The sequence below is a fragment of the Bombina bombina genome, chromosome 6 (genome assembly GCF_027579735.1).
Source record: "Bombina bombina isolate aBomBom1 chromosome 6, aBomBom1.pri, whole genome shotgun sequence".
Lineage (NCBI taxonomy): Eukaryota > Metazoa > Chordata > Amphibia > Anura > Bombinatoridae > Bombina > Bombina bombina.
This window is the reverse complement of record NC_069504.1, coordinates 314,666,145-314,679,486: the sequence shown is the minus strand read 5'-3', so window position 1 is coordinate 314,679,486 and position 13,342 is coordinate 314,666,145. Positions and strand designations below refer to the sequence as shown.

General features: G+C 40.7%; 1 protein-coding gene and 1 pseudogene across 1 annotated transcript in view; one reads left to right on the top strand and one right to left on the bottom strand.

Moving 5' to 3' along the window:
- ACSS3 (acyl-CoA synthetase short chain family member 3) overlaps positions 1 to 13,342 on the top strand; it is a 328,915-nt gene that overhangs the window by 298,980 nt on the left and 16,593 nt on the right. Inside the window, exon 14 of the mRNA XM_053716935.1 lies at positions 5,213 to 5,335. Within this exon, the coding sequence (XP_053572910.1) occupies positions 5,213 to 5,335 (123 nt within the window). The remainder of the gene's footprint in view (positions 1 to 5,212; positions 5,336 to 13,342) is intronic.
- LOC128665243 (uncharacterized) lies at positions 12,801 to 12,916 on the bottom strand (annotated as a pseudogene).

The window sequence follows — 13,342 nt, the reverse complement described above, 5'->3', positions numbered from 1 at the left end:
ATTCCTGGACAAGCCTTACCAGTTTGTGGCGCTTCCTTTCGGATTAGCCACTGCTCCAAGGATTTTCACAAAGGTACTAGGGTCCCTTCTAGCTGTGCTAAGACCAAGGGGCATTGCTGTAGTACCTTACTTGGACGACATTCTGATTCAAGCGTCGTCCCTTCCTCAAGCAAAGGCTCACACGGACATAGTCCTGGCCTTTCTCAGATCTCACGGATGGAAAGTGAACGTGGAAAAGAGTTCTCTATCTCCGTCAACAAGGGTTCCCTTCTTGGGAACAATAATAGACTCCTTAGAAATGAGGATATTTCTGACAGAGGCCAGAAAAACAAAGCTTCTAGACTCTTGTCGGATACTTCATTCCGTTCCTCTTCCTTCCATAGCTCAGTGCATGGAAGTGATCGGGTTGATGGTAGCGGCAATGGACATAGTTCCTTTTGCGCGCATTCATCTAAGACCATTACAACTGTGCATGCTCAGTCAGTGGAATGGGGATTATACAGACTTGTCTCCGAAGATACAAGTAAATCAGAGGACCAGAGACTCACTCCGTTGGTGGCTGTCCCTGGACAACCTGTCACAAGGGATGACATTCCGCAGACCAGAGTGGGTCATTGTCACGACCGACGCCAGTCTGATGGGCTGGGGCGCGGTCTGGGGATCCCTGAAAGCTCAGGGTCTTTGGTCTCGGGAAGATTCTCTTCTACCGATAAATATTCTGGAACTGAGAGCGATATTCAATGCTCTCAAGGCTTGGCCTCAGCTAGCGAGGGCCAAGTTCATACGGTTTCAATCAGACAACATGACAACTGTTGCGTACATCAACCATCAGGGGGGAACATGGAGTTCCCTAGCGATGGAAGAAGTGACCAAAATCATTCTATGGGCGGAGTCTCACTCCTGCCACCTGTCCGCTATCCACATCCCAGGAGTGGAAAATTGGGAAGCGGATTTTCTGAGTCGTCAGACATTGCATCCGGGGGAGTGGGAACTCCATCCGGAAATCTTTGCCCAAGTCACTCAGCTGTGGGGCATTCCAGACATGGATCTGATGGCCTCTCGTCAGAACTTCAAAGTTCCTTGCTACGGATCCAGATCCAGGGATCCCAAGGCGGCTCTAGTGGATGCACTAGTAGCACCTTGGACCTTCAAACTAGCTTATGTGTTCCCGCCGTTTCCTCTCATCCCCAGGCTGGTAGCCAGGATCAATCAGGAGAGGGCGTCGGTGATCTTGATAGCTCCTGCGTGGCCACGCAGGACTTGGTATGCAGATCTGGTGAATATGTCATCGGCTCCACCTTGGAAGCTACCTTTGAGACGAGACCTTCTTGTTCAGGGTCCGTTCGAACATCCGAACCTGGTTTCACTCCAGCTGACTGCTTGGAGATTGAACGCTTGATCTTATCGAAGCGAGGGTTCTCAGATTCTGTTATCGATACTCTTGTTCAGGCCAGAAAGCCTGTAACTAGAAAGATTTACCACAAAATTTGGAAAAAATATATCTGTTGGTGTGAATCTAAAGGATTCCCTTGGGACAAGGTTAAGATTCCTAGGATTCTATCCTTCCTTCAAGAAGGATTGGAAAAAGGATTATCTGCAAGTTCCCTGAAGGGACAGATTTCTGCCTTGTCTGTGTTACTTCACAAAAAGCTGGCAGCTGTGCCAGATGTTCAAGCCTTTGTTCAGGCTCTGGTTAGAATTAAGCCTGTTTACAAACCTTTGACTCCTCCTTGGAGTCTCAATTTAGTTCTTTCAGTTCTTCAGGGGGTTCCGTTTGAACCCTTACATTCCGTTGATATTAAGTTATTATCTTGGAAAGTTTTGTTTTTAGTTGCAATTTCTTCTGCTAGAAGAGTTTCAGAATTATCTGCTCTGCAGTGTTCTCCTCCTTATCTGGTGTTCCATGCAGATAAGGTGGTTTTACGTACTAAACCTGGGTTTCTTCCAAAAGTTGTTTCTAACAAAAACATTAACCAGGAGATTATCGTACCTTCTCTGTGTCCGAAACCAGTTTCAAAGAAGGAACGTTTGTTGCACAATTTGGATGTTGTTCGCGCTCTAAAATTCTATTTAGATGCTACAAAGGATTTTAGACAAACATCTTCCTTGTTTGTTGTTTATTCCGGTAAAAGGAGAGGTCAAAAAGCAACTTCTACCTCTCTCTCTTTTTGGATTAAAAGCATCATCAGATTGGCTTACGAGACTGCCGGACGGCAGCCTCCCGAAAGAATCACAGCTCATTCCACTAGGGCTGTGGCTTCCACATGGGCCTTCAAGAACGAGGCTTCTGTTGATCAGATATGTAGGGCAGCGACTTGGTCTTCACTGCACACTTTTACCAAATTTTACAAGTTTGATACTTTTGCTTCTTCTGAGGCTATTTTTGGGAGAAAGGTTTTGCAAACCGTGGTGCCTTCCATTTAGGTGACCTGATTTGCTCCCTCCCTTCATCCGTGTCCTAAAGCTTTGGTATTGGTTCCCACAAGTAAGGATGACGCCGTGGACCGGACACACCTATGTTGGAGAAAACAGAATTTATGTTTACCTGATAAATTACTTTCTCCAACGGTGTGTCCGGTCCACGGCCCGCCCTGGTTTTTTTAATCAGGTCTGATAATTTATTTTCTTTAACTACAGTCACCACGGTACCATATGGTTTCTCCTATGCAAATATTCCTCCTTAACGTCGGTCGAATGACTGGGGTAGGCGGAGCCTAGGAGGGATCATGTGACCAGCTTTGCTGGGCTCTTTGCCATTTCCTGTTGGGGAAGAGAATATCCCACAAGTAAGGATGACGCCGTGGACCGGACACACCGTTGGAGAAAGTAATTTATCAGGTAAACATAAATTCTGTTTTTTCCATCAGGATCTCAAATCATTTAATTTGAAGGTATGGAGATTGAACGTTTGATTCTTAGTCATAGAGGTTTCTCTGACTCAGTGATTAATACTATGTTACAGGTTTGTAAATCTGTCTCTAGAAAGATTTATTATCGAGTTTGGAAGACTTTCATTTCTTGGTGTTCTTCTCATAAATTCTTTTGGCATTCTTTTAGAATTCCTAGAATTTTACAATTTTTCAGGTTGGTTTAGATAAGGTTTTGTCTGCAAGTTCTTTGAAAGGACAAATCTCTACTCTTTCTGTTCTTTTTCACGGAAAGATTGCTATTCATTCTGATATTCATTGTTTTGTACAGGCTTTGGCTTGTATCAAACCTGTCATTAAGTCAATATCTCCTCCTTGGAGTCTCAATTTGGTATTGAGGGCTTTACAGGCTCCTCGGTTTGAACCTTTGCGTTCTCTGGACATTAAAATTACTTTCTTGGAAAGTATTGTTCCTTTTGGTTATCTCTTCTGCTAGAAGAGTTTCTGAGTTTTCTGCTCTTTCTTGTGGATCTCCTTTTCTGATTTTTCATCAAGGTAAGGCAGTGTTCCTTCCTGTTATTCATTATTTTGTTCAGGCTTTGGTTCTTATCAAACCTGTCATTAAGCCAATTTTTCCTCCTTGGAGTTTTAATTTGGTTCTAAAGGCTTTACAGGCTCTTCTATTTGAGCATATGTTTTCTCTAGAAATTATTTACTTTCATGGAAAGTATTGTTCTTTTTAGACTTCTCTTCAGCGAGAACAATTTTTAATTATCTGTTCTTTCTTGTGAGTCTCCTTTTCTGATTTTTTTCATCAGGATAAGGTGGTTTTTGCTATCCTCATTTCAATTCTTACCTAAAGTTGTGATTTCTATCAACATTTGGGAGGAATTATTGTCTTTTCCTAAGACTTCTTTGGTAAGATTCTTACTTTCTTTGGATATGGTAAGAGTTTTGAAATCTTATGTTGAAGCTATTCAGATTTCAGATAGTCTTCTAGTCTATTTGTTATCTTTTCTGGTGTTAGGAAGGTCAAAAGGCTTCTACCTTTTTCTTTGGCATCTTGCTTAAACTTTTGATTCATCATGCTTATTTGGAGTCGGGTGGATTCCCGCCTCGGAGGATTATGGCTCATTCTACTAGGTAAGTTTCTACTTCCTGGGGTTTTTTTTTAAGAATGAAGCTTCTGTGGATCAGGTTTGCAAAGCAATGACTTGGTTTTCTTTGCATACTTTTACTATGTTCTACCATTTTGATGTTTTCTCTTCTTTAGAAGCAGTTTTGGTAGAATGGTACTTCAGGCAGCTGTTTCAGTTTGATTCTTCTGCTTATATTTTCAGTTTTTTTCATTATAAAAATTTAAACTTTTTTTGATTTGGGTAGTGGATTAATTTTTCAGCGGAATTGGCTGTCTTTATTTTATCCCTCCCTCTCTAGTGACTCTTGCATGGAAGTTCCACATCTTGGGTATTTATTATCCCATACGTCACTAGCTCATGGACTCTTGCTAATTACATGAAAGAAAACATAATTTATGTAAGAACTTACCTGATAAATTCATTTCTTTCATATTAGCAAGAGCCCATGAGGCCCACCCTTTTTTTGTGGTGGTTATGATTTTCTGTATAAAGCACAATTATTCCAATTCCTTATTTATTTGATGCTTTCGCTTCTTTTTTATCACCCCACTTCTTGGCTATTCATTAAACTGAATTGTGGGTGTGGTGAGGGGTGTATTTATAGGCATTTTAAGGTTTGGGAAACTTTGCCCCTCCTGGTAGGAATGTATATCCCATACGTCACTAGCTCATGGACTCTTGCTAATATGAAAGAAATGAATTTATCAGGTAAGTTCTTACATAAATTATGTTTTTAGCTCTGCAATGGATCTCCCCTAATAGAAACACTTACCACATCAAATTGTGTGCTTTCTGTTCAGAGCTTTATTTCTTTTTCCCAGTTGTTTTTCAGTCACCACAAGTTTAGTGGCCTCTAGTGGTGATTAGAAAAACTGCAGCCCAGTAAACAAGCTGCTCAGAAATCTGATAGTACTTGAGCAGTAGTGGGTGTGCCTCCTAAAAGGACTTGTCCAGTAGCAGTGAAGACCCCTGTGGTTACTCCCCTGATTTTTAGGTATTTCATATTTTATGTTACCATGAGAAAACAAGGCAGGAGTAAACAAAAAAAAAAAAGCTAGCTTTGTTCAGCTTTTATCTCCATTTAAGTGTATTTAACTAGAAGGTTTTTTTTAAACTATACATCTCTATTTTCTCTTTAATATATGCTGTAATATTGCAACTTTATAGAATGTCAGCTATCATATTTATATACAATGTGTTACCTAGGGATTTTATGATACAATGGATGCAGGCTACAAAGATGAAGATGGATATGTTTACGTCCTATCTCGGGTTGATGATGTAATAAACGTTGCAGGGCACAGACTCTCAGCAGGTGCAATTGAAGAGGTAAGAAATTACATCTAATAACCTAATTTTTTATCAGTATTATTTAATCTGATGGTTGTTTAGATCTATAGTGTAATTATTAAGACTCTGTTAACCTTTAGTGTCTTGTTATATAAGCTCAGCTGTATAAATTACAACACAATTGTCTGCTCTGCTTATCTCTCCCACAAGATAAGGATAGTTCAGAGAACTTTTTCTATGGATATAAGAAATAACCTTACATAATCACACAGTACAATATATTTTTTTCTGTTAAAAAAATCCTCTATGAAACATATTTTGTATGTTGAAATACCTGTTACACTATGCAAGCGTAACTCTAGGGGGCGCTAGAAGAAATATATAAAACAATCTGTAGGATAATACTGAAGTATAGTAAAAACAATAAAAACTTAAAAATAATATAAAATGATCAGATAATAATGTATAAAGACAAAATAATAATGACAATTAAAGAAAAAATGAGACATGGACTCTCATCAAATGTGATGTGATCAGATCAATATAAACAGAAAATGCAGCTTAAAACAATATATAATAAATAAATAGTATTAAGTCTCTAATAAGTTCTTATCTGTATATGATATTGATGCTCAGACAGTCCCAAGATTAGGAGGGCACTTCAGAGGTTTATTAGTCCTCCTGGGTAGCACATATATAAGATTCTCCCTTAGATCCAGAAGTCAGCTCCTTGTCACAAAACCAGTCTGGGTAAATACTCTCTCTGTGCAAAGAAAATCACAAAGACAAGGGCGCCTCCTCGTGTGATATAGTTTGGACAAATGTAAAAATAGGTGAATACAGATTTTATACTCACAAGTAAAGCAGCACTCTGTTGTGCTTATAGAGGCAGACTGGAAGTTCACAGTGTCCCAGTTCACTGACCAAGGCAGTGCAACAAATCACTCCAGGGTAGATTTCAATCAAGCTCAGGCTCTCAGCAAAGAGTTAAAATACCATAGTTTAATGGTGCAGTAAAATACAATATAAAATGTCACAAATGTGACCGTAACAATGGATAAACAAGCAACTAGTTTCTCAGATCTCTGTCTGTTTCCTCAGGCTTCTATCCAAAGACTGAGAGCTCTGGCTTATAAATGCTAAATGACCACTCTAAGAGTGAAACATAACCACACCTATTCAGGTGTGGAAGTGAACCTGCCTCATCAGGTGTGTGAGTGCACACCTGTTTCAATCAGACCATAGTTAGAATACAATGATTAAAACCATTTCCAAATAATTCACATTATACTAAAAAACAAACAAGTACTGTACAAATTGGTTAATAAAGGATGTAAAAAACAACAACCATAGCCAAACATTATCTTATGGTGGATATCATGTCAGCATCATATGTTATAGGATATTATTATTATGGTATTCTAAAATAGTAACATTAAAAAATTGTTCCCCACCCTTTTAAAAAAACAAAAAACAAAAAAAAAAACATAATTTATGCTTACCTGATAAATTTATTTCTCTTGTAGTGTATCCAGTCCACGGATCATCCATTACTTATGGGATATTAACTCCTCCCCAACAGGAAGTCCAAGAGGATTCACCCAGCAGAGCTGCTATATAGCTCCTCCCCTAACTGCCATTACCAGTCATTCGACCGAAAACATGCAGAGAAAGGAAAACCATAGGGTGCAGTGGTGACTGTAGTTTAATGGAAAAATTACCTGCCTTAAAGTGACAGGGCGGGCCGTGGACTGGATACACTACAAGAGAAATAAATTTATCAGGTAAGCATAAATTATGTTTTCTCTTGTTAAGTGTATCCAGTCCACGGATCATCCATTACTTATGGGATACCAATACCAAAGCTAAAGTACACGGATGACGGGAGGGACAGGCAGGCTCTTTATACGGAAGGAACCACTGCCTGAAGAACCTTTCTCCCAAAAACAGCCTCCGAAGAAGCAAAAGTGTCAAATTTGTAAAATTTGGAAAAAGTATGAAGAGAAGACCAAGTTGCAGTCTTGCAAATCTGTTCAACAGAAGCCTCATTCTTAAAGGCCCAAGTGGAAGCCACAGCTCTAGTAGAATGTGCTGTAATTCTTTCAGGAGGCTGCTGTCCAGCAGTCTCATAGGCTAACCGTATTATGCTACGAAGCCAAAAGGAGAGAGAGGTAGCCGAAGCTTTTTGACCTCTCCTCTGACCAGAATAAACGACAAACAGGGAAGACGTTTGTCGAAAATCCTTAGTTGCCTGTAGATAAAATTTCAGGGCACGGACTACATCTAGATTGTGTAGCAGACGTTCCTTTTTCGAAGAAGGATTAGGACACAAAGATGGAACCACAATCTCTTGATTGATATTCCTGTTAGTGACCACCTTAGGTAGGAACCCAGGTTTAGTACGCAGAACTACCTTGTCTGAATGAAAAATCAGATAAGGAGAATCACAATGTAAGGCAGATAACTCAGAGACTCTTCGAGCTGAGGAAATCGCCATTAAAAACAGAACTTTCCAAGATAACAACTTGATATCAATGGAATGAAGGGGTTCAAACGGAACCCCCTGTAAAACATTAAGAACTAAGTTCAAACTCCATGGTGGAGCAACAGTTTTAAACACAGGCTTGATCCTAGCTAAAGCCTGACAAAAAGCTTGAACGTCCGGAACTTCTGACAGACGTTTGTGTAAAAGAATGGACAGAGCTGAAATCTGTCCCTTTAAGGAACTAGCGGATAAACCCTTTTCTAAACCTTCTTGTAGAAAAGACAATATCCTCGGAATCCTAACCTTACTCCATGAGTAACTCTTGGATTCGCACCAATATAAGTATTTGCGCCATATCTTATGGTAAATCTTTCTGGTAACAGGCTTCCTAGCCTGTATTAAGGTATCAATAACTGACTCAGAAAAACCACGTTTTGATAAAATCAAGCGTTCAATTTCCAAGCAGTCAGCTTCAGAGAAATTAGATTTTGATGTTTGAAGGGACCCTGGATCAGAAGGTCCTGTTTCAGAGGTAGCGACCAAGGTGGACAGGATGACATGTCCACTAGATCTGCATACCAAGTCCTGCGTGGCCATGCAGGCGCTATTAGAATCACTGATGCTCTCTCCTGTTTGATTCTGGCAATCAATCGAGGAAGCATCGGGAAGGGTGGAAACACATAAGCCATCCCGAAGGTCCAAGGTGCTGTCAAAGCATCTATCAGAACCGCTCCCGGATCCCTGGATCTGGACCCGTAACGAGGAAGCTTGGCGTCCTGTTGAGACGCCATGAGATCTATCTCTGGTTTGCCCCAACGTCGAAGTATTTGGGGAAAGACCTCCGGATGAAGTTCCCACTCCCCCGGATGAAAAGTCTGACGACTTAAGAAATCCGCCTCCCAGTTCTCCACTCCCGGGATGTGGATTGCTGACAGGTGGCAAGAGTGAGACTCTGCCCAGCGAATTATCTTTGATACTTCCATCATTGCTAGGGAGCTTCTTGTCCCTCCCTGATGGTTGATGTAAGCTACAGTCGTGATGTTGTCCGACTGAAACCTGATGAACCCCCGAGTTGTTAACTGGGGCCAAGCCAGAAGGGCATTGAGAACTGCTCTCAATTCCAGAATGTTTATTGGTAGGAGACTCTCCTCCTGATTCCATTGTCCCTGAGCCTTCAGAGAATTCCAGACAGCGCCCCAACCTAGTAGGCTGGCGTCTGTTGTTACAATTGTCCAGTCCGGCCTGCTGAATGGCATCCCCCTGGACAGATGTGGCCGAGAAAGCCACCATAGAAGAGAATTTCTGGTCTCTTGATCCAGATTCAGAGTAGGGGACAAGTCTGAGTAATCCCCATTCCACTGACTTAGCATGCACAATTGCAGCGGTCTGAGATGTAGGCGTGCAAAGGGTACTATGTCCATTGCTGCTACCATTAAGCCGATCACCTCCATGCATTGAGCTACTGACGGGTGTTGAATGGAATGAAGGACACGGCATGCATTTTGAAGCTTTGTTAACCTGTCTTCTGTCAGGTAAATCTTCATTTCTACAGAATCTATAAGAGTCCCCAAGAAGGGAACTCTTGTGAGTGGAAAGAGAGAACTCTTCTTTTCGTTCACCTTCCATCCATGCGACCTTAGAAATGCCAGTACTAACTCTGTATGAGACTTGGCAGTTTGAAAGCTTGAAGCTTGTATCAGAATGTCGTCTAGGTACGGAGCTACCGCAATTCCTCGCGGTCTTAGTACCGCCAGAAGAGCACCCAGAACCTTTGTGAAGATTCTCAGAGCCGTAGCCAATCCGAATGGAAGAGCTACAAACTGGTAATGCCTGTCTAGAAAGGCAAACCTTAGATACCGGTAATGATCTTTGTGAATCGGTATGTGAAGGTAAGCATCCTTTAAATCCACTGTGGTCATGTACTGACCCTTTTGGATCATGGGTAAAATTGTCCGAATAGTCTCCATTTTGAACGATGGAACTCTTAGGAATTTGTTTAGGATCTTTAAATCCAGGATTGGCCTGAAAGTTCCCTCTTTTTTGGGAACCACAAACAGATTTGAGTAAAACCCTTGTCCCTGTTCCGACCGTGGAACTGGATGGATTACTCCCATTAATAAAAGCTCTTGTACGCAGCGTAGAAACGCCTCTTTCTTTATTTGGTTTGTTGACAACCTTGACAGATGAAATCTCTCTCTTGGGGGAGAGTATTTGAAGTCCAGAAGGTATCCCTGAGATATTATCTCTAGCGCCCAGGGATCCTGGACATCTCTTGCCCAAGCCTGGGCGAAGAGAGAAAGTCTGCCCCCCACTAGATCCGTTCCCGGATCGGGGGCCCTCAATTCATGCTGTTTTAGGGGCACCAGCAGGTTTCCTGGCCTGCTTGCCCTTGTTCCAGGACTGGTTAGGTCTCCAGCCTTGTCTGTAGCGAGCAACAGATCCTTCTTGTTTTGGAGCAGAGGAAGTTGATGCTGCTCCTGCTTTGAAATTCCGAAAGGAACGAAAATTAGATTGTCTAGCCTTAGGTTTGGCTCTGTCTTGAGGCAGGGCATGGCCTTTACCTCCTGTAATGTCAGCGATAATTTCTTTCAATCCGGGCCCGAATAAGGTCTGCCCTTTGAAAGGTATATTAAGTAATTTAGACTTAGAAGTAACGTCAGCTGACCAGGATTTTAGCCACAGTGCTCTGCGCGCCTGAATGGCGAATCCGGAATTCTTAGCCGTAAGCTTAGTTAAATGTACTACGGCATCTGAAATAAATGAGTTAGCTAACTTAAGAGCTTTAAGCCTGTGTGTAATCTCATCTAATGGAGCTGATTCAAGTGTCCCTTCCAGAGACTCAAACCAAAATGCTGCTGCAGCCATGACAGGCGCAATGCATGCAAGGGGTTGCAATATAAAACCTTGTTGAACAAACATTTTCTTAAGGTAACCCTCTAACTTTTTATCCATTGGATCTGAAAAGGCACAGCTATCCTCCACCGGGATAGTGGTACGCTTAGCTAAAGTAGAAACTGCTCCCTCCACCTTAGGGATCGTTTGCCATAAGTCCCGTGTGGTGGCGTCTATTGGAAACATCTTTCTAAATATCGGAGGGGGTGAGAACGGCACACCGGGTCTATCCCACTCCTTAGTAACAATTTCAGTAAGTCTCTTAGGTATAGGAAAAACGTCAGTACTCGACTGTACCGCAAAATATTTATCCAACCTACACATTTTTTCTGGTATTGCAACTGTGTTACAATCATTCAGAGCCGCTAACACCTCCCCTAGTAATACACGGAGGTTTTCCAGCTTAAATTTAAAATTTGAAATATCTGAATCCAATCTGTTTGGATCAGAACCGTCAGCCGCAGAATGAAGCTCTCCGTCCTCATGTTCTGCAAGTTGTGACGCAGTATCTGACATGGCCCTAACATTATCAGCGCACTCTGTTCTCACCCTAGAGTGATCACGCTTACCTCTTAGTTCTGGTAATTTAGCCAAATCTTCAGACATAACAGTAGCCATATCCTGTAATGTGATTTGTAATGGCCGCCCAGATGTACTCGGCGCCACAATATCACGCACCCCCCCGAGCGGGAGATGCAGGTACTGACACGTGAGGCGAGTTAGTCGGCATAACTCTCCCCTCGTTGTTTGGTGAAATGTGTTCAATTTGTACAGATTGACTTTTATTTAAAGTAGCATCAATACAGTTAGTACATAAATTTCTATTGGGCTCCACTTTGGCATTAGCACATATAGCACAGATGTCTTCCTCTGAATCAGACATGTTTAACACACTAGCAAATAAACTAGCAACTTGGAAATACTTTTCAAGTAATTTACTATAATATGAAAACGTACTGTGCCTATAAGAAGCACAGAAAGAGTTATGACAGTTGAAAGTTAATAAACTGAAAGGTTATAGCATCAAATCTTTGTAAAAAACACAATTTTAGCAAAGGCTTGTTCCCATTAGCGAAGGATAACTAACCCTGATAGCAGAAAAAAAAGTTACAGAAATAAACGTTTTTTATCACAGTCAACTACAATCTCACAGCTCTGCTGTGAATGATTACCTCCCTCAAAACAAGTTTTGAAGACCCCTGAGTTCTGTAGAGATGAACCGGATCATGCAGGAAATACAATGAGCTTCTGACTGAATTTTTTGACCTCCCCCTCACACACAACAGTGAGAGAGATCAGTAAACTGTCATAAATTAAATAAAACAACTGCCAAGTGGAAAAAATAATGCCCAAAACATTTTATTCACCCAGTACCTCAGAAAATGAAACGATTTTACATGCCAGCAAAAAACGTTTAACATAAATTAAGTGTTATTAAAGAGCCTGTTGCCAGTCCCTGCAAATTAGGCTAAAGTCTTATGCACACAGTATAATTCCAGTGAAGTGCCATTCCCCAGAATACTGAAGTGTAAAATATACATACATGACAGCCTGATACCAGTTGCTGCTACTGCATTTAAGGCTGAGTTTACATTATATCGGTATGGCAGAATTTTATAAGCTGCTACATACCTCTTTGCAGATTAATCTGCCCGCTGTCCCCTGATCTGAAGTTTACCTCTCCTCAGATGGCCGAGAAACAGTAATATGATCTTAACTACGCCGGCTAAAATCATAGTAAAAACTCAGGTAGATTCTTCTTCAAATTCTACCAGAGAACGAATAACACACTCCGGTGCTATTATAAAATAACAAACTTTTGATTGAAGGTATAAAACTAAATATAATCACCATAGTCCTCTCACACATCCTATCTAGTCGTTGGGTGCAAGAGAATGACTGGTAATGGCAGTTAGGGGAGGAGCTATATAGCAGCTCTGCTGGGTGAATCCTCTTGCACTTCCTGTTGGGGAGGAGTTAATATCCCATAAGTAATGGATGATCCGTGGACTGGATACACTTAACAAGAGAAATATATATATATATATATATATATATATATATATATATATATATATACATATACATACATACGCATACATATCCACACATAAACACATTTTAAGTCAAATGCACCTGGTGTTCCCAGGCAGTCTCCCATCCAGGTACTAACCAGGCCTGGCCCTGCTTAGCTTCCAAGATCAAACGGGATCAGGTACATTCAGTGAAGTGTGGTAATATCTTAATCTAAGCGATATGAAATGTATGTATTAAGCAATAGATAAGTGTACTTAGTGAATATCTATTAACCTACTCTAATGTGTAAAAACGGGGTTGTAATACATTATGTTCAATAAACAAAAATAAGATGGTATAGAAATACAGTAGTAACAATATTGTTTAATGTGTTGGAGATAATGTTGAGGTGTATATTGTGAGTGCAGACTTAACTAAAATGATACAATAAAAATAAAAATGTTCATTGAACAGTGTATATGTTTTCTAATGTGCAGCATATATATTCATAAATCCATAATAGTATGGGTGTATTACATGTATTAAACCGGTATATCCTATGTTGGTATAACAAACCCATATCTTGAAGTGGTATATATAGATATACATACACATACATGAACACACATATACATATATACACACATACACAC